Raw genomic sequence first — 22,856 nt, forward strand, 5'->3', positions numbered from 1 at the left:
TAACAAGAAATTTATCGACCACGTCCATTGTATATACCCATCTGATTGGAAATCAAAGTTACAACCAACTCTTCTACATCAGCTGCCTATCTCGATCTCTTACTACAATGAAACCAACATGTACAGCTTTCATAGAAGCTGTATGATAAGCATGATGATTTCAATTTCCCTATTGTGCTCACTTCTGGATAGCAACATACAGAAGAACGTTCCAAACCTATGGTGTAGAGAAATATTGTATTTCTTTTTGCGATATAAAGTTGGACGAGATGCCCGTTACTTTGCGTGTTGATTCCATGGTTGCATATCTTAAAAAGTACACGGAGAACATGACTAGGTTTTTAACAAATGGGTAAATATTTTCTTCATCACGGATGACAACTACAACGTAAATCTTGATCAATCCAAGTAAGTCATGTCACGTTCCTATAGTAGAACAAGGGAAACAATAAAAAAAAAATTAACAGGTAAAAGGGGAGACAACTCTGTGGATGGAGGTAGAATACCTACGAATACAACAGAAACTCATCCGTCTTGTCTACTTGTAAGAATTGTTTAAACAATCACTTTTTCAACTAGTTTATTTTTTATCTTTGCAACTCCTAAATTGTGATTTTGTACAATTATCTAATGATATGATTTCTTTGGTATCAATTATTTGTCATACTCTGGTCAAAATCAGAAAAAAACATATTGAATGTTTGGTATACACCAATATCCAAGTATAATACATTGCTCTATGACACAGAAAGTCAGTATACACAGTCAATTTGTTTTATCTAATTGTCATAATGCTGTTAGATGTACAATCGATAATGAAAAGACATACCATATAAAAAATGTGATGGGATGACGTTGTTGCTGTTTCACTGTACATTAAGGTGATCACAAAAATCAAACCCATGGAATATTGAGACATTTGTATTTATTTTATATACACATCATGAAATTTAATTCCTTGAAATATGATTTTTTCACTTTAAAAGAAATTCACAAAACTTTTGACCTGAGAAATTTACCATCTTTATAGAACATCTAGATCTGAATATGTATTTTACACTTTACAATGTCCACATCTAGAATTTGATGAAAATATAGCAAAACATTGATGTATATCACAAAATGTGTTATATGATATAAATACTCAAGATTTTTATGCGAAAGACATTTTCTTGAAAACTAGAGAAAGCATGTTAGACATAAATTCCCTGTTTCCATTCAAATTTATTATTTCTTTATTAATAGTAATGGTTATTTTGACCTTTGAACCCTGACACAACCTAATCCAATCCTTCAGGAAATGACATCACAATTAAGAGTCACTGATGACATCACTATACGATGTGATGTGACAGGCTGTGTATGGATACCATCAGCATCCTCAGTAAAAATTCTGGGATATAAAGCACCACTTACAATGGGAAATTCAGGTTATGGAAATACTCTCCTGAAATAAATCTGTCTGGATTAACACAACATTAGCTTTTCAGGCAAGTCCCTATTCTCACAATCAGACTGGTCCCCAATCTCACAATCAGACAGGTCCCCAATCTCACAATCAGACAGGTCCCCAATCTCACAATCAGACAGGTCCCCAATCTCACAATCAGACAGGTCCCCAATCTCACAATCAGACAGGTCCCCATTCTCACAATCAGACAGGTCCCCAATCTCACAATCAGACAGGTCCCCATTCTCACAATCAGACAGGTCCCCATTCTCACAATCAGACAGGTCCCCATTCTCACAATCAGACAGGTCCCCAATCTCACAATCAGACAGGTCCCCATTCTCACAATCAGACAGGTCCCCATTCTCACAATCAGACAGGTCCCCTTTCTCACAAACAAGATTAAGACTGTACGTCAGTATAATTATATTTACATCAGGAAATTCTTATTGGGATTATTTCCAGATAAACACATCAAGACGTCAATATTTAGGAAGTGACATTCAGTATCCATGACCAGATCAATGTGATTCCATTCTCCTCAGTTTGTTTTAAAGTTTATCAAAATAAACTATTTCCCATTCCACCTTCAGTTCTAGCACTGTTAGTACACAAATTTTACACTAAAGGTGTCACCAGATCCTGTTGGCCTCCTTAAACACATCACTTTATATCATGTGATAAGACAACTTCAGGTAACTAGTTCCGATTTCAGCAACTGCAATAGATAACTTCCAACGTCTTCATCCTGGAAAAAAGACCAGCAAAAGGTTATAAACCGATCAGTCTGCCTGTTGTTTGAATTCTTAAGATACAAACACTTTATCACCAAACTCCATAAACTTCACAAAGATAAACATTTAATATTCCTGTAACTCCTTGATAAATATATTGGATTATAAGAAGTTAATTCATTTCTTATCAACAAATCATCAACCAAGTGTGAATCATGCATTAATACAACTTTATCACTATAATACATTTTTACATCAGTAATAGGAGTGGAAAAATACACAGATAAACAAAGGGTTTGAATCCAGGATCCTGTGGGTTCTAGACAGATACTTTACCAATTCAGCTACCAGGCCTCGGTTTGTTGAAAGGCGGGTTAGAGATAACAAGAGGTAAGTGACAATTTTCAGGTAAGAATCCACATTGGAAACATCAGTTATCATTTGATAGCTATATATTTGTTGTGACAAGACAGATCAATATATTTTGAGTGTCATTTTCAACACGCTTGTACTTCCCATGACAGCAACGTGAATTTTTCACTAACCACTAGTTAACTCTAACTAGCGGGGCCTGGTCTCTGATGAATGATTGACTTAATTCATTGCCCTAAAAGACAACATATAAGTTGCATAACATCACACTCCCTCCCTCCCCCAACCCACCCAACCCCATCCCTCTCCCCGATACAAAACAACAGAGACATTAATAGAAGACAAGACAAGCTTAAGAATTACCTCATAGGACCATGACACTAGCACTGACTTTGATTCTTGATCTCCTGACACCTGCACCAGGACTGAATCGGAAATTGTGATACTTCCGTCTGATGAATAATGAGTGGGAAAGTCCTTCAGTTGGCTGTAACAGGTGAAAAACACATTTTTAGCCAAACATCATGAACGGGTGGGCTACTCAATTACACTATTCTGGTTATCACTGTTCTATATCAGGCTGAATCTTTCTCAAATTTCTCATTAAGGTTTCCCTTGGTCCCTTGAGGTGCTCTTTTGATTTACAGAATAATCAGAAAAACAAAATGGCTGACCGGTGGCCATCTTGGATTCTGACAATGACTGTTTCTAAGACTATTTCTCTGAAAGTACAGGCTGAATCTAAAATTTCATATGACCATTCTCCTTGGTTGTGCCCTTCTGATTTTGGGATTGATGAGAAATACAAAATGGCTGACAGGCTGCAATTTCTCTCAGCCTCTTTTTGTATCCAATTGATTTTGATACTGATCAGAAAATTCAAAATGGCTGACAGGCAACCATCTTGAATTTTGACAATGAAACATTGTTATTGCTATTTCTTGAGAAGAACTGGATGGATCTTTCTCAAATTTCATTTGTAGGTTTCTCATGTTACCTAACTATCATGTTTTGATTTTTGGACTGATCAGTGAAACAAAATTGCTGACAGGCAGCCATCTTGGATTTGACAGTTTAAGATTATTATCACTATTTCATAAAAGTTTTCAAAAAGCAAAACATAAGTTGTATGGAAATACTGACAAATAAAAATATAAAGCAACAAATAAAACATAAAAAGAATAAATAATGCATATAAAGAATGTCAATCATAAAAAAGTTTTATTTTACACAAGATTTTATGATTTTGTGGTTTTTATTTTGGCAAACTTTGGGGAGAAAAAAATATTAAAGCTTCATAAAATCTTACATGAAATGAAAACAAAAAGATACTTTTTATCACTAAACCTAGAAAGTTACATTTTGAAAGGGTTTTAAGTGAATGTGATTGACAAAATTAGACAGAGGCAGTCATTTTGTTACATCACTCTCAGTTTTTAAAATGACGTCATTATCCATATTATGACATCACAATTTCTGATTGGCCCAACCAATGAAAAATGCTCCAGGGTATAATTACACTAGTGACATATTCACAAAAATATTGCATGAATAAACCCACTGGATATCAGCCTGGTTGTGTTCTTACACTTGAAATGATATCTTAGGATTTCACCACGAAAGAAAGGACACACAAAACTTTAATGTTACATAGTATATGACAGTGCATCACCTTTTTACAAGTTGGTAGATTTTATCAGCAGTCCCTGTTGTTGGTCCTTCCTCGTCAAATGATAATGTGGAGGTAAATCGGAGCTGATGTTCAGCGAGACCATAATCCTTGAGAGCATCTGCTGGATCAATCAACTGCAGCTTCTATTTCACAAAAGTGGAAGAAAACACTTATTCAAATGTGATTTTTTTGTTACAATATGAATTTTGACAGTTCTTTATAGAATATGATGAAGTTAAATAACTAATTCAATTTAATTAAAATTTTAATTAATTGATTTAGAAAAACAAAAACAAAGTGAATAGGTGCCCACATAGATATATATTCCCACACCCAGTCTTGTTCACAAGCTCTTTATTTGCAAAGTGGTCAAGGGTGAATTTTGACCTTAAACCTTGACCAATGACCACCAAAATTTCACCTGTTAAAGACCTTACTGTAGTAATGCAATGTTGTAAAGCAGAACTAAATCTGTTTCGAGGTTTCTGAGATATTGTACACAAGGTTATCACACATAAACACACTCTTGTGCATGGATGCACAAGGTGATTACTTCACGTCCCTTTCCCTTTAACCTTCTTAAGTTGAGGTAAGAGGGTAATATAGCAACATTGTACAAATAGTGAAAACAAGTACTTATTATTCTACTGAATATTTATAGTCTGATCACAGCTTTAAAGATACAGTCCTTGTTCTATTAAATATAAACTCTGGTTGTTAATTCACTGAACATCATGCTGGAGGCCTGTTTCATGTTATTCAGTGCATCACCCCTAGAAGAGATCAAACCACACTTAAATCTTCATCTGAGGTTATATTTGTCTCATACACAGCCAACTGAGCTGTTGTGATATCAAGGTATCACTACACATGTGTGATATGGTGAAATATGTCAGGTTATGACTTCTGAGTAAAATGTGAACTTACACTGCCTTTCATCACCAGAGCCCCGTGTAAAACCCTCGGCCTCTTTGCATCAGGAGGAAGCAGACCTGTGAAAGAAATAGTAATGTGCAAATTTGGTTTTTATTTTAACAAGGGTCATTTTGAGGCATGGTTTCCTTGTAGTAGACTGTGGCAACCTCACTGAACAACATATGGGAGGCCCATTACATGCCATCCAGAGTAATCAAGGTAAAATGCCATGCTCAAGGACATGACAGCACAGGCTAGTCTGTTCATTAGCTTACTGAGAAATACAAAACGCCACAGAAAGGAAGTACTAAACCAAACGCCTGGGATTTTCACCTGTTGTTACACAAGTAAATGCTCTTTGGAATATTGTCCCTTCATACAAAATGACTAAATAAAATTTCAGTTATATATATACCCGATCATCAGATATCAAATATTTAAATTCATGCAATGCATGTCCCATAATGTGATGTCCTCATATTTGCTGACACATCCATAAGTGACTTGAGAACAGCTCTGGTCATACTGCCAATGAAGACTATTTTTAGCACTAGGCTGAACATAACATATTTGAATTATCTCTAAGCCTTTATATGCTGTATACTGATAAAAGACTGACATCTCGTTGGCAAGTTCTGATTACAGATTAGCCAGACAAAAATAATTTCTACTACCATAAAGCAGTAATTAAATTCATTGACCTAATTGTACAAGAATTTCTATGAAATTTATCCATATTTTCATTCTACTTTAAATTAGTTTACAGTTCCAAAAGAGTTTCTTCCCTTTCAATGAAATCTCCAATTTTTTCCAACAATCAGTCATTCTAGTAGAAGGTGTAAATTTAAGTCAGACCTGAATGTCAACCTACTTTTATCAGGTTTTAGAAAATACTGTGTTTATTGACACTTTAATCATGTCCTGTTTCATCTTAATGCCAAAATTTGTCATTCAGACTCTGTTCATATTTTATTTCATCCATTATCACATTTTTACCCAGTTATTTTAGAAAATGTATTTTGGTAGCAGAAAAAATGTATTAGCACATGAATCCAGCCATTCAACTGACATGGTAATTATTGTTTGATAAGTACCTAAAGGCGTACACAAGTCACGAGACCACCATGAAAACTTGGCAGGAACATTTCAAATGATTAGGCAAGTAGTTGTCAGTAAGTCAATCAGACCAAAAGTGATGACATTTATTTTTTAAATGTTATTCCTGGACATGCAATTTTGGTTTTGCAGTTTAAACCATATACATCAATCAACAAGCTATAGGCAATGGAGAGAAAACATTTTCTTTGTTTTTTCTCTGGTTGTGCCATCTTTATTTTCTCTATCTACCTCTCCCCTATCTGACAAATCCTGTTCAGTATCCCAGTATGCTTGTACAAATTACTTATGCATAATAACAACAGCAATATGAATATGCTTGCCACTACTAAACAAAAACAACCAGCAGTAAGCCAGCAGCACTGATCTTCATGCAGAGAAATGGGAGATAACTCCCCCGACAATGTGTCAAAATTTTCTCTCATTCTATGGTTAAGACAATCTACAAATTCTAAACCGAATTAGTATTTTTAATTTTTCTTTTTTTTTTAACTCTTTTCATTTAATATGGTGTTCTTTAAACAAACATACATGTAAACAATATAATTACAAGGCAAAGCAAAACAAAAGTGTTCATAAACAAAGGTATTTATATTTTTTTTCTTAAATCCATCTTTTGTTCAATTAAGCAAAATAATAAGTTGGTCACTTTCTTTATGAAACTAAAATATCTTTTACATATACCTGGTATACATGTAGCACAATTGTGATTATTCCCCATTTTGGGGGCAAGATAGAAAATCTCAAAAATTTTATGTGTTATGCAATAAAGTTTGGATACTAAGAGATATAATTAATCACTCTTGGGTCAAAATATGACAGATACATTAAAAATTTAAAAAATGGATGAAAACAGGATGAAAATATATTCAAACACAACAAGCTTCCTTTTATCAGAGGTCTGATTTTTCTGATGGGTTATATGCAGAACTTGATGTCTTGCTGTCTCATATGTAAATAGTTATAAAAAAAAAATAATGTAAATCATTCTGCCAAATTGGGGTTCGAACTGATGACTCTTCAGACTCTAGCCGGTCACTCTATCACTTGAACAAACAAAAGCTCCCACAAGCCAAGGCTAGCAAGGCAACCTGAACTCCCTACTTTTTCATGTAAATCTGGAGTTGTAAACTTATACTGCACAAATAGCTATGATTCAATGATACCTACCAACTTTAGACGATTCCCTTTTTAACAACGACAAGGAAATATCTACAGGTATATTGTGTTTTGTGTCCATCACAGCAGTTTCACCATTGGCAGGCATAAAACAGTCGATACCTTCGAAGAAAACAAAAGGCATATTTTCCTTTGGAAACACATGGTACGGACGATTTTTGTTTGAATGATGATTGAAAAGAAGGAGTGATAAAAACTATTATCAAATTATACAGAAAATCTATCATCTCCCAAGGGAGAAATGGGACACCTTTGGGTTATAGAATTCACCATTTCTGTAAAGCACAATAAGATCATTCCATACATCAAGTGTATTTGATTCTAGCATACCCAGTTGTTGAGAAAATTTTTTAAACTTCAGTCAACTCAACTGCTTTTGGACCCATCATTCAGGCAGGAGGAGGGGAGTGGGACAATTTAATTCACAATTTTGATTCAACTCTGATCATAAAAGATTTATGCAAAATTTCTTTGAAATTGGTCCAGGGGTTCTACAGAAGAGAAAAATGTCACTTGTTTAGAACAGACAACACATGACCCTGGATAAAAGGTGATCGCAACAGGTCAGAATTTTTGTCTCAGGTGACTTAATGATGATACTTAAGCACTGGAACCTACAATTATTCTTATCGTTTGTAAATTAACTGAAGGAGATGGAGGTCACCCTATCTCCCATTCTTTAAATTCTGGATGATTGCACAGAGACAAAAATTTATATGCATTAATTATAAAACAACAGAACATACATGGTCGGGTGGCGCAGTGGTAACGCACTCACCTTTAACCTAGCCTTTTGGGGTTCGATTCCCGGAATGGACGTGAAAAGGTAAGGGGTCAACTGCCTGGCCACGTGGGTTTTCCCCCTGGGTACTCCGGTTTCCTTCCACAATAAGACCCCTCGCGCGCTTACATCCAGGCCAACAAGTGTGATTAGTGTAAGTTGACATAACTTGTTTCACAATTGTTGTAAAATACATAAAGTTTATGTATATTATATTAAAATATAACTTCATATTACAACAACTGTGAAACAAGCTATCAGCTGACGATAATAACTGTTGTTGGCTCGGATGAAAGCGTGTAAGGGGTCTCACTGTGGGAGGATACTTCAATACTTGTGCTGTCAGGCAGGTGACCCCATACCTTTCCATGTCCACTCAGGAAATAGAACCTCAGACCTCTAGGTGAAAAACAAGTGTGTTATCACTACATCACCTAACCACCTATGGAAGTGAAAAACTTCGTCTCATTGAGAAACCAAAATTAGAGACTTTGATAGAAAAACATTAGCGATACCTACACACTTATTAAAGAGTCTACATGTAGCCAGACTTACTAAATTCTTGTTTGATTTTTGTCTTGAGGAATTCCATCTTGACAGCTTCACCATGAACCAGCAGGACATTACGTGGTTCACACTGACTAATAAGCTGCATGATTCCCTTAGCATCAGCATGAGCACTGAACGACATGTACTCCACAGCTAATTTTACATCCAACTGAAACACAAGGGAAGGGAGATAAAAAAGATTCTCAAAATACAACTTAACATTACTTCATATTAGTTTTGATGAAATTCCTAAGCTGCTTTTGCAAAACCCAGTTCAGGCACCCTAGAATTTTTCTGTAATAAACAAATGGACCTTTACCGGATATTGAGATAGGTATATGAAAAGTTCAATGTGCAAATTTTCCGAATTTGCTGTCAAACATAAAACAAAGAACAAGCAAAAAATAAAGAATCTTCCATTACGACTGAAACTAAATAGCATTACATTATCAGAAATATGTTGGTGCATTGACCCTGCTTAATGCTGAAATTCTGAAATCTCATTCCATTAAGTAAGCTAGTTTTGGACAGGTACAATTGGACCCTCAAACTGCACACACCAAATATTCCACAGGTCAGTCTCAGTCCCCATCTGTACCAGGCATTTCTCTTACAGGTTCACCCACATCGACTGTTTCAACCATTTAAGTGAAAGCAACCTTAACCATAGCCATGGCCAGTAAAAGAATTCATTTAATATTGGATAAAATGCAAATTCAGAGAAGATTATCACAGAAATGAAATACGATGTTTAAAAACATCTAACTAGGTGTGAATGATATGATTCTAGAACTTGGCATATTAGGTGTAAAATTAATGGAACCATTGATGACTGAAACAGAACCTATTGAGTTACTCTCTCACCATCTGTTTGTTCTCCATCTCCAGTTTACGAATGCCATTCAGGATTTTATGTCCCACGGTTCCAGCCACACAGTATCCAGGCATAATTACCTATGGAACAATATGAAACAAAAAAATAGGACATGAATGTGTACAGTTTCTAAACATTTATCTTATAAAACACAAACTCATAGAGTCCTGAGTTAAACATCTATAATTTGATTGCTAGGTATTTCGCCCTGTAAACAGACAGTGCAATTTTGAGGTGAGTCCCTTTGTAGTCACTGAGCAACATATGGAAGACCTGCCCTATGCTATACAGACCAGTTGGGATAAAGCGTCTTGCCCGAGGACACAGACCAGTGTGATACTCTGATTCTGGAAGAACACAAATTACTCTGGAAATCAAGCATTGAAGCACATTCCAAAAACTTTTCGCCTGAAGTCGCAGAGGTCAACGCTCTACTGGCTGTGCCATTGTGGCCCCATTAAACAATGAACGCTTGAGTTTGTATCAGGACAAATTTTTAAGACTGAAGACTTTCTTCAGCATCAATGTGTTGAAACCAAAACCTATGTGACTTTCAGAGCACACAGGTAAGAAGTATGAAAGATTCACGAAAACTAACAGATCAACTCTGAGGTTCATTTCAGTGGGTACCAGCCATACAAACCATGTTCTTTTCATTTGGTGCCCAGCGTCTAAAGATTTGTAATGAAAGTCCAGCATGCAACATTCCAGGTGTAGCAAACACAACCATTGGTCCTGGATTGTCAATGTAGGCCCGATCAAAAGGCTGTTAATTAAAAATATGTCACTCAGAATAAATCCTCTTTCTTAAAATACTGTACAATAAACAAAATCATGAACCACAAAATAAAACCCAGATCAATTACATATCAAATAAAATTCATAAGACTCTTGTTTACCCAAAAGATACTCCTCAAAATATACTGAATTTAGTGCAACCTAATTTTAGCGTAATATCGCTTCCTGGAAAATAGTTAAGTTCAATGTGAATATGCAAATCAGAAATAATAGCTTTGTAAAACAATACACAGAAGTGACAATTAGTCTAATCATATTTAAGTGTAATACTTTCAACATCAAAACACTAAAATAGGATTACCACTTTAATATGAACCTTGCTGAGAACTGTATACAGGAAACATTCACTACAATCAATTTTTTTCCTATAGGGTAAAAAAAAATCGCGGCTAAAGTATTTTATTGAAGTAAAAATATATTGTATTCTGTAATATCATATATTTTCGTGGGTCTAAATTTTCTTGGTTTTTTAAAAAATCAAGTTTTTGAGGACATTTGATTTTGTGGATAAACATAGCTCATTAAGTCTACTTATACTAACTTCAACAGTTTATGGACATATGAATTCACGGTTATCTATAAATCAAGGAAAAATCCCCACAAGTATTTATGATTTTACAGCTTGAACATGTAAGGGCTAAAATAAACATAGGCAGATATTTCCCCATATACATCAGTCTCAACTTCACTTCTTATACAGTGAAACGTATATAGATGCTGTTTTCTTAGACAGTTGTTCACTTCTATCTGTGACCTTGACCTGTACTTGTAACACTCAGCCAGTTACTATAAAACCTACCTTTATATGTTTGAATTCAAACATGTTTCTTTGTACAAATGTCTTTTTAATCTTCTGACTCGTCCACGTAATAAAAAGTTTGTAGTAGTGATTTGCCTGAAGATAGTAAACACATATCGTCATTAATAACCCTACTTCTTGGGGTTTTTGCTTCAATGTGTCATGCTTTCAATTCGGTTACTAGTAATCTATTTCCTTTATATCAAATTCATGATACAATGATGAATCAAAAATGAAACCCACAAATATAAGATTGCTAGATAAAATCATGCAAATGGGGGGACACTGGGACAAAATTGTAGGCATTCAATAATTTGTCCCTATTCTCTGATATCATTCTTTAAGATTCAGTGAAATAAATGTAAGATATTTCATGCAGTGTTCCAACAGGAAACGAGGGGACCATATTGACAAAATAAATTGACTGCATTTCCTCCAGCACCTACCAAGCATAGAACTTATTTCTCGTGTCATCCCATACTGTAGAAATACACATAAACAAATGAGCAATGATTTTTATGAGAGGTATTTACAGTAGACTCTCACTAAGTGTCAAATTCCTTGGGACCATGTCAATAAATTTGAGGAACACCCAATGTCCATGAATGAGATATTAAATAATCTTTCTTTGATCAGCCATGTTTATGTTCGTAAGTTTTGACAAACCGATAATTTTACAATCTGGAATTAAACTGATGAAAATGAGGCAAAGTCAAAATTGGCCAGGTTGTGGGATGAGTGCAATGTTGGTATGGTATTTATAAGACAATTAAGGGTGTTTCATTTGTTGAGTATGTAGAATATTTGTTATAAAAGAGAAAGTTTGGTTGTATTTTATGAATTGGTGCAGAAGAAGGGCATTTGAAGAAAGAAGTTGCAGCCATTTTTGATTCTGAGATGTTCAAAAAATAGACAATTGACATATAGGGCCCCAAGGTGATTTATATGTGGAATTTCGGGAAGATTCTTGTAGTAGTTTCTGAGAAACTGTGATAACAAGAAAAGTTTTAGAAAATAACTAAGTTCCAACGCCTGGAAAATCTAGAAAAATGTCCAGAATGAATCCGTAATAGGAGGTGCACATCTTCAATATATATATATAAACATCCTACAAAGTCTCAAGCTTCCAAGTCAAAAACTCTAGGAGGAGTTGGTTCTACAAAACTGGTACCCCTTTCCCCGCCCACCCACCCAACACTCACCATACTATAACCCGGATTTGCACTATGTGCTACCCGGCCAAAAAATGTATAAAATTTGTTTCTCAGGATAGAATTTTTTAGTGGTAAAATTTAACACAGAATGATAATAATTCTGCTAATACAGAGTCAATGAGAATGATGGTTGAATGCTGAAAACCTGTTTCAAATGATGATAAAATATTGACTCCATGTTGTTAATATTGTATTTTGAGTTATTAACCACATCTGCTATATAAAAAGGATTGATAAATGTATGTGAAAAATCATTTTGGCTCGTTATCCATACCCTCTGCTAAATATGTGCCTTGGTTTGGTTTTAAACAAAAACTGAACTTCTTTTCAAACAGCCAATAAGCTCTCCACATACAGATTTATAAGAACCAATAAAACAATCAGAACAGGTACCTTGATATAAGATGCAGTGATTTGTGACACAGGTAAACTTTGACGAACGTGACACTCGTTTGACAAAAATGGAGGAAAAATACAATGGATATGAAGGGGTGAGGACAAAAATGAATGTGGGATATTCGAGAAATCTGACATTAAATAGCAAACAATTTATAAGGACAGAGTCAGGTCTGAATGAACAGTTGGTCTAGTAGAGGGTGTTTTAGATATGAGGGTTCGAGGATGTAGGGTTTTACTGTAATCTTATCATAAGTTAAAGTTTTATAACATAAATCTGGGTCATAGGAACTTGCCTTTTCTGTAAGTCCGAGGGAGAAGTAGACAGGCACCTTGAGATTCATTCGATCCCAGTACGTTTCCAACAGGATACACAACTCCTGAGCACGTCCCAAAGCAAACACAGGAATTAACACCTGATAACAACAGAGAAAATGTGAAAAGACAAACAACATCACAGTGATTTAAGTAGTCTGTTTGGTTATTGGCTGCACTTATTGCCCCTAGAACAGTTGATTTATTTTGAGGTGAGATCTCCTTTTAACAGCCAACCGTACTGAACAACGAATGGGAGGCCCATTTTAAACCATTCAGAGCAATTAGGGTAAAGTGTCTTGCCTACGGTCCCAACCATGTCATCATCCCAGACAGGTTCGTCTCTCAGCTTCCTGAAAAACACTTACCACCAAGGATAGGGATTGTTCAACCACACACCTCAGATATTCACCCAAGGTTATGTAGGGCTATGCTCTAACTGATTTAGCTATCATTCCCAATAAAGTAAACTACAAATAATGTCAATGATATTGCATTCATACACACTATGAATGCCATTTGTATATTGTACACAATCCTTCTGTATGTAGTTATAACTTAATTTGAAGCTTCTATGGGTTGACAAGATATACGTGTAGATGTTTGTTTGGTTCTAGGTGACAACTCATTATCTCAACCTCATTTCTTAAACGATAGAAGATTTTCAAGAAATTACAAATTTACCTCTTTTTCATCCCATATTCCCATCCCTCAGGGAAGTAGTGACACATCCCACTCGTAAATAGTGACATAATTCAAACAACTTTAAATCCTTTTTCTCTAAGGATGGTTTTGGACAAGTTTTGTCAAAATCTATATTGTGGCTATAAAAAAATCGAAAATGTGAATTGCTTATGATGGACAATCTCAATTAGTCACATGACTTTGTCTCAGGTGACCTAAAAATCACATGACTGTGTCAATGAATTTGATCAATTTGAGGTACACATAAATTATCAATACAAATTAATGATTAAGGTCTTTTTGGTTTTTCATTTTTCTTATTATGGGTTTTTTTTGGCTTTTTCTCTTTTTTTTTTGTTTTCAATACAATTTTCTTTTAAATATCACAATATTTAATGCATTACTCATCTTCTTGTTCATATACTCACCTTCCCTCCTTTCTCCACACAATTGTGGACTTTCTTCAGGAAGTCACGTTCCCTACATCTTTTAGAATCACGGATAGTTGTAGCGTATGTTGATTCTGTGATCAGTAAGTCAGGACGACACTTATCAATCCATGCTGCCCCTAGATGTCGATCAGGAGTCATGTTGTAGTCACCCTAAACATAATTACAATTTTCCTATAACGAAATTTCATTTTGGAAAAAGCTTCGTCTATCCTAAACAAGAGGCCCAAGGGGCCTTAACGGTCACCTAAGGAATATATGTCAATAATCTGGGGATTTTAAAATGTTGCAAAAATGTAACAACACTTGTGCAGGAACGTGTGTAAAACATCTGTACCAAGTTTGAACATGATCCACCCAGTGGTTCTTGAGAGGAAGTCCAAAATGTCTGAGCCAAACAGAGACCAGGTTGGCCATCTTGGCTGTTGGCTCATGCAAAGAAGATTTTTAAAGATTAATCTAATTTTACCCACTTTTTCCCCCCTCCTGGGGCCCCTATTGGGGCTACGCCCTTTTTCTTCGCAAACCTGAAGCAGCTTCCTATGGGGATGCTTTGTGCCAAGTTTGGTCAAAATCCATCCATTGGTTCTTGAGAAGAAGTCATTTAAAGAAGGTTTTTACAAAAACAAAAATTCATTAAGATTGACTTACTGGTAATCATTTTGAGGATTTGAATAGCCTTTCCAATCCATTCTATCTCTCTGGTGATGTTATTGTATTGACCTTGCAAGGTCATAGCATCAACTATTGCCTAGGTCAGAAAACTTACTGTATACACAACAGACTGCTGTCCTACTTTGATATGGAACATGGCAGCTCCTAATACATGGCCGGCGTAGTAGGCTTTGATTTCCATCTCGTCATCGACCTGTTGTATTAGAATTGACAAATTTCAAAACAAATAATTCATACGCCATTCATGTAACATAATCATTTAATTTTCAATATATGCAACAGTGTTGTTAAAAAGATTTCTGATAATGCTAATAAAATACTCTAAAATCATTGAACTTCATGGGGAATTTTTTTTTTGTTTAAATCCTGGATACTCTCAATTCATGGATTTATTTGGCCCAAAAATGATGAACAGAAAAATATTGACATTCATTATAGGACTTGTGAGCAGTATTTATCCATGAAATCAAAAAAGATATTCAGAAAAACCATCAAATTTGAGCCCTATGATCTTACTGTACAGTTACCCTGACTGTTTTCATTCATCTTGTGACAGCAGGAGGAAATTTGATATTATCTAATTCACAAAAAAGGCTGTCATCCTCGTATGAATAGGTAGCAAATTGAAAATTACAAACATTAAAACAATCTGGAATGAAAATGACCTTCTCCAGAATGTGCTGCCTTTTAATCCCATATATTACAGATATCTAGAATTTTTCAGAAATGTTTGTGATATCAAACAAAACAGACCATTGTAAAATGTAAAGGGAGACAACTAGAATTTTTGCATTGTTTGATGTAAATGTTTGTGATATCAAACAAAACAGACCATTGTAAAATGTAAAGGGAGACAACTTTGTCCAGAAGGTAACACTCACTTGCATTGTTTGATGTAAATGTTTGTGATATCAAACAAAACAGACCATTGTAAAATGTAAAGGGAGACAACTTTGTCCAGAAGGTAACACTCACTTGCATTGTTTGATGTAAATGTTTGTGATATCAAACAAAACAGACCATTGTAAAATGTAAAGGGAGACAACTTTGTCCAGAAGGTAACACTCACTTGCATTGTTTGATGTAAATGTTTGTGATATCAAACAAAACAGACCATTGTAAAATGTAAAGGGAGACAACTTTGTCCAGAAGGTAACACTCACTTGCATTGTTTGATGTAAATGTTTGTGATATCAAACAAAACAAACCATTGTAAAATGTAAAGGGAGACAACTTTGTCCAGAAGGTAACACTCACTTGCATTGTTTGATGTAAGTTGACAGCAATCACCTTTTTCATGCAGGTTTTGATCATTTCAGAAGTAAAAAAATTGGTCTCTCCTTTTCTTTCCACTGTTATTTTTCTGTAATCCTCCTGAAAACAACATGGAAATCAGAGGAAAACAATAACAAGATTCTATCTTAGATACTGAAAAACAAGTCCAATTGATCGCTGTCATTTGCCAGTTATCTAACAATGTTGGCAAAATTTTTCCTTCTAAGATCTTTATTTCAGCCATATAAAGAAATGAATTTCTTACATCTTAAGCAATAAGAAGTTCATGTGTGAAACACGGAATATAATCGCTCGGTCACTCCAGTTGTATGTAAACAAATATGGCTGACTAACGTACCCGCGGTATTCGTGTTCATCTTGTGACGTCACAGATCTGCGTGTACTCAAAACGGGGTCAATGCTCAATCGGTACAGGTGTGTTTTTCAAACAACGTTAAATATCTCGATGAATATTTATTTTTCAGAGTTCGTTCTTGTTGTAGCTATTTTATAATTTTAAAGGGATTTTAAATATATAAAAACACAATAGCAGTACACTATCACTTTAAGACAAGAACATTGTCATCTTCATCAAACAATTGACAAAAGTGAACCGAATGTAATGTATTAGTACTGACATGTATAAAGTATGTGATAGAGATGAATTGACAAGACTTTTAGTATGTACAGTACTGTAATCCAAAGTACATGAAAATCTTATCCCCATTTCCTCACATTATTTTCCAAATTAGACCAAATATATGGCCTTTCTGTTTGAATTTTAATCTTAGCAGATCTAGTTCTTCATGTTCTAAAGAAGAAGACTTTTGTGATTGAGCACAGGACAATGAACCTTGACAGTTACAAAGTGTCATTAAGTACTTTTTCAATGCTTTTGTGGAGTTCCTTTATATAAAAGATCTGTATAACGAGTGTCAGGTGTTGACGTGGTTATGCACTTCCCTTTCATCTTGACATCCAATGTTCGATTTATCAAATGCAAAAATGCAAAGGATCACCTGCCTGATAACGTGGGATTTCCCCGAGTACTCTGGTTTCCTTTCACAATAAGCCCATCCTCACACTTCTAAGACTAACAAGAGTGATTAAAATAAGCCTAGTGCTGGTTTTGTGATGGTTGTAAAATAAATAAAGTTTACCTATCCACTTCATTGGAAGTTAAATGTGTTATTCGCCGCTGAAATTTAGAACTTTAGGTTAGGATGTACTTTGAACTAAGATTTTGATTTTAAGGACCATAGTTGTTTGAGTTTTCCAAATTTCAGTTTTCCACAGATTTCTTACCAGGATTAAGACAGGATTTTGCTGCAGCTGTCAAAGTACTTCAATAGTTATCCCAGTTCAAATCAACAAAGTTTTGACTGCATACAACACTGAATTTGTACTCACAAGCAGTATAGGGCAAATAGCCTTGGTTGGATGGGTCATATATATGGGGCCATCAAATCCTACCATCTCTGACATGTAGGGTAGTGCACCACAGTGGTCTAGGTGAAAGTGACTGAAAATCAAGACAAATGTATTCGCTTTATAGTACAACATGAAAGAAGTTTCGTCTCTTATGTCATATGTCATATTATGCTTATTAATAAAACACTGGAAAATCATGACCAATGCACTAACTTGATAAGAATATTGCTGGCAAATTTGTTTCCTTATTGTTTACAAGATATTTATGCTGAAGGAATTCAAAACATTAGCACAACAGAGACGTATTTCCAAAGCCTTTCAATTTATTTTCAACATTCTTTCCAGAATTACTTTTTAATAAATTATTGAACATCCCTAAAAATATAGGCATCCAACCATAGAACAAATAATCACATCAGTTGCAACAAACAAATTTAGCTGCAAAATCAGAGGGTTTTTTTGGAGTTGAGTATATCTTTCAATTAGAAAGCTCGTCAGTTTGAGGGAATTACACACACCAAGGCCAGAAGTTTATAGAAGACATTGTTGAAACACCTGACCATATGGAAGACAACAAAATGCATTAAGTCTTACCTTATTATCACACAATCTAAGTGTTGTGTTAGTCGGCCTTCTTTGGTGATATAGGTGAAATCAGGAAACCGTCGCTGTAACAAACACAAGCGAAAAAATTATCAGACAAGTTTGACAGCGAGTTCAACTATAACTGAGAAATTTTATTATAAAGATTTTAGTGAACTACATGTATAATCATTTTCAGATTTTCATAGTTGGTCAAAGTAGATCTAGATGATGTCATCAACAGACACACTGTAACAATAACACACTATATACAGAATTTCACCAGACACTATGATACATTATACAATCAGCGTGGGTCTAGTGTTATCAGCTATAAAAGTACGCTTCTGAGTATTACATTACATTTGGTTCCTATGTTATCAGGAGTAAAGAAAAACATGCTGCCTCCTTTTGGGGTTTGACTTTTTCTACCCTTTCGATCTTAGGACAAGCACTATTATTCTTGACTAAAGGAAAATTCCTACTAGACAAGGCTTGTAAAATGACTTGTGCTCTAAACTTCTACAAATAAACAAGGACTGCTTTCCCTGTATATCACACATTAGACCTACCTCGTCATTGTATCCCATATGCATTCCACAATCCAACATGACATTTTTACCACCAATGGAAAGCAGAATACAGCTCCGGCCCACATCTGAAATAAAGTATAGATGTAAGGAATCTGTAACAGGAAAGACATGTTGTGGACACTCATCCAATTGACTCACAACTCACAACTAGTAAGGCAACCTGTACTCGGCAACTTCCACAAACCACAAGTCAGGTTTGATATCTTCAAGTAAACCTCTCACTCTCTTGATAGCCTCTATTCTTCAAAGGGTCAACAGTAGCACGTAATAGGAAAAAAAATATAATAAAACCATGTTCTACTACCCACTAATGCTTGAATTACTGACCTCTCAATCTCAGGCTTTATAGGTGGAAACTCTACTACATGAATTAATATGAAGAAAAATTCCAAAAACCAAAACTGATAAAGTGACTTCTGTAATGTAACTTTTATGTTAACTTTAATTTTACAAAGAAATGTTTCTGGCCCTCTTTACAGATAACATATAACATATAAAAATTGCTTGAATTAATTTGTACTGGGATGGGTGGGGAGGAGGTGTGAGAACATGCACTGGTATACCACAATAAAAATGTTTATGCAAGGCTAAGAGTGGGGAGGGGGGAGGAGGTGTGAGAACATGCACTGGTAAACCACAACAAAAATGTTTATGTAGGGATAAGGGTGGGGAGGGGGGAGGAGGTGTGAGAACATGCACTGGTAAACCACAACAAAAATGTTTATGCAAGGATAAGAGTGGGGAGGGGGGAGGAGGTGTGAGAACATGTACTGGTAAACCACAACAAAAATGTTTATGTAGGGATAAGGGTGGGGAGGGGGGAGGAGGTGCGAGAACATGCACTGGTAAACCACAATAAAAATGTTAACATAAGGATAAGGGTGGGGAAGGGGGAGGAGGTTCGAGAACATGCACTGGTAAACCACAATAAAAATGTTAACATAAGGATAAGGGTGGGGAGGGGGGAGGAGGTGTGAGAACATGCACTGGTATACCACAATAAAAATGTTTATGCAAGGATAAGGGTGGGGAGGGGGGAGGGGGTGCGAGAACATGCACTGGTATGCCACAATAAAAATGCTTATGCAAGGATAAGGGTGGGGATTGGGGAGAGGGTGCAAGAACATGCACTGGTATGCCACAATAAAAATGCTTATGCAAGGATAAGGGTGGGGATGGGGGAGGAGGTGTGAGAACATGCACTGGTATACCACAATAAAAATGCTTATGCAAGGATAAGGGTGGGGAGGGGGGAGGGGTGCGAGAACATGCACTGGTATACCACAATAAAAATGTTTATGCAAGGATAAGGGTGCGGAGGGGGAAGAGGGTGCGAGAACATGCACTGGTATACCACAATAAAAATGTTAACATAAGGATAAGGGTGGGGAGGGGGGAGGGGGTGTGAGAACATGCACTGGTATACCACAATAAAAATGTTTATGCAAGGATAAGGATACCAGTAATCATGTCATTATTTTTGTTATAGAAACAGATAATTTCTCCCTTTCTAACTGTTGAAGAGCAGAGAAAATACAAATTCCTGCCAAGTGCCTCAACAGGAATCAAATCCAAGTCTCTGACATGATAATTAATCCAAGCCTCTACCAACTGTCAGCTATGTGACAAAGGATATATTTAGCACAATGGTATTGTAAGAAATATCAATTTTTAATAAGTATAGTACATCTTAACCATTATGACAAAGTTTATTTATGGCCTTGTCAATGTTCATCATGGATCATGCTGATTTTCTACATACCCTGTCCAGCACCTGAAAAGAAAAGAAAATTCAAATTATTATCAATATACTTTATGTGTCTATGGCATTTAAATAATGTCATTTAATCATGAGATACACACTAATCAGTATATGTGGAACGTGCGCCTGGAGCACAATGAGGCAGTCACCCTGCATATAGTACTGTTCATCCACTTGATGTTGCTCAACTTAACATTTGTTCATACATGTAGACATGGCACTCAAACATACAGTCACAAAAGCTAGCTTTTAGACTTTGCTGTGTTGATAATATCTAGGAACCTTGACACATGTACTTTCATTTTATATTAAATTTCAAAAAAAAAAATTTCAAAATGAATTAACCTCCATTTATTATTATCACTAAATCTTTATTGTCTTTACTGTCATGTCATAAATTTAAATTCACATCTGAATGTTATGATATATATAAGTTTTCAGACTGGTCAGAATTTTCAGACTAATAATTCAGGTCTGTTAAATGTTTGAAAACTACGGGTGTCATCCAATACGTGATATCTAGTGTTAATTCACATCCATTAACTGATAACTTTTTTTCTCTTTTTTTCCCCCAATATGATTGCATTACATTCCAGTCGTAAAGATTTATTGACACTAGTTGAGGCAGGTCATAGGGATTTTATTGAGTGTAAGTGTAACTTTTCATTTCTTCTGTGGCAGCAATTGAAAAAGCTTACTGACCACTTGTCGATTCAAAGCTTTGCGCAACTGGGGCCTGGCTATTTAGCTCATTACTAGATATATTACACGTTAGGAACATCCTTGGATTCTGAAAAAAAAACTATTAACAAACCAACAGCAATAGAATTGAAAATTCGTGAATTATTTACCTAGAGGCGTTACTCTTATTTCTGTCATCGTATTTTAGCAAAAGATTTCCTCTTAAAAGGAATCACAAATGTGAATTCATGGGCGCCGCCATATTGGTTTGTATAATAAATAAATCGCATAGCGGTGTCTTTAAAGCCGGAAAGAAGCCTGTATATCAAGTTGTGAAATTGTTAACCTTTTTAAAGTTAAATATATGCACACGTTTTAACTTTATACTTTTAGTCATAAAAACTAAAATGCACTAATACAAGTGCATATAACCAGTGGTTGAAATGAAGTAAATGTACATTGTACGGGATAGTTCAGTCAGGGTCCCTGGTTCAGTACATTATGAAAAATGTTATGTTGATATATTTTCAGTTTGTAATTCATTAACATGAATTTGCATTGTATATTGTTTCAATTTAAATCTTATACTTCAGCATTAATTTCGTATGGCTGTATTTGTTAATCTTTATATAAGGAAGAAACACATACACGCACACGCGCACCCTCTCTCTCTCTCTCTCTCTCTCTCTCTCTCTCTCTCTCTCTCTCTCTCTCTCTCTCTCTCTCTCTCACTCTCTCTCTCACACACAGAGAGAGAGAGAGAGAGAGAGAGAGAGAGAGAGAGAGAGAGAGAGAGAGAGAGAGAGGGAGGGAGGGAGGGAGGGAGGGAGAGACGTGATAACGATAATATGTAATTGTTTTCCTTTTTGTTGTTCACTGACGTATAAACTGCATTTTTATAACAAATATTTAACATAATGCGCTGCACATCATTTAAAACATCAGTAACAAAACGTTGTTAAAAGGGGAAAAGCATTTCTTAATTATTCTCTCAAGATACTCTTCTACATCAATCAGGCGCTTGCCTATTCTCTCAAGATATTCTTCTACATCAATCAGGCGCTTTCCTAAGTCATAACCCACAACGCGATCATCAGCTTTTCTCTAACCAAGCTTCATGACAAACGTGAGTGGGTATTTTCCAATAAAAAATGTTACTTTATCGTTTCCAGATAGTAAGTACATTTTATTTGTGACCTATAATATTTTAGTGTCCCAACTGATAAGATATTCAGCATCTTGCTCCGTCTTGAAACATTTTTGGACTGCTCTGTTTACGAAATATGCAGTTTTACAACAAAATCAAAACAAGGCTATTTTTTCTTTAAATCTTTTTTGGTTTTATAGAAATTTACTCGCGGTTTATATATTTTCTGCTACTTTAAAATAATTTTCGTTGAGGATTTATTTTCACTGATTTATCGGGTACACTTAATCCACGAATTCATATGTTCACGAAAAAATGACGTGTTTTTCATATAAGTGGATTTCTTGAGTTCCATATTATTTATACACGAAGTGTCCTCGATTTTTTCTTAAATAACGAAAAATGAGCCTTAC

At 35.3% G+C, this 22,856-nt stretch overlaps 1 protein-coding gene across 1 annotated transcript; it reads right to left on the bottom strand.

Moving 5' to 3' along the window:
• Window positions 1-952: 952 nt before the first annotated feature.
• LOC132551212 (integrator complex subunit 11-like) lies at window positions 953-21,541 on the bottom strand. Its single transcript, XM_060215326.1, has 18 exons — window positions 21,467-21,541; window positions 20,616-20,627; window positions 18,833-18,918; window positions 18,273-18,346; window positions 17,658-17,769; window positions 16,230-16,346; window positions 15,067-15,165; window positions 14,277-14,450; window positions 13,146-13,265; window positions 11,240-11,335; window positions 10,286-10,408; window positions 9,633-9,722; window positions 8,775-8,937; window positions 7,430-7,540; window positions 5,156-5,220; window positions 4,229-4,371; window positions 2,920-3,043; window positions 953-2,198 (listed from the first exon to the last, which is right to left on the bottom strand). The coding sequence occupies exons 1-18, from the start codon at window positions 21,492-21,494 to the stop codon at window positions 2,142-2,144; spliced, it is 1,794 nt and encodes a 597-aa protein (XP_060071309.1). The 5' UTR covers window positions 21,495-21,541; the 3' UTR covers window positions 953-2,141.
• Window positions 21,542-22,856: the final 1,315 nt, after the last annotated feature.

The sequence above is a fragment of the Ylistrum balloti genome, unplaced genomic scaffold (genome assembly GCF_031769215.1).
Source record: "Ylistrum balloti isolate Yb309-2 unplaced genomic scaffold, AGI_CSIRO_Ybal_v1 Utg370186, whole genome shotgun sequence".
Lineage (NCBI taxonomy): Eukaryota > Metazoa > Mollusca > Bivalvia > Pectinida > Pectinidae > Ylistrum > Ylistrum balloti.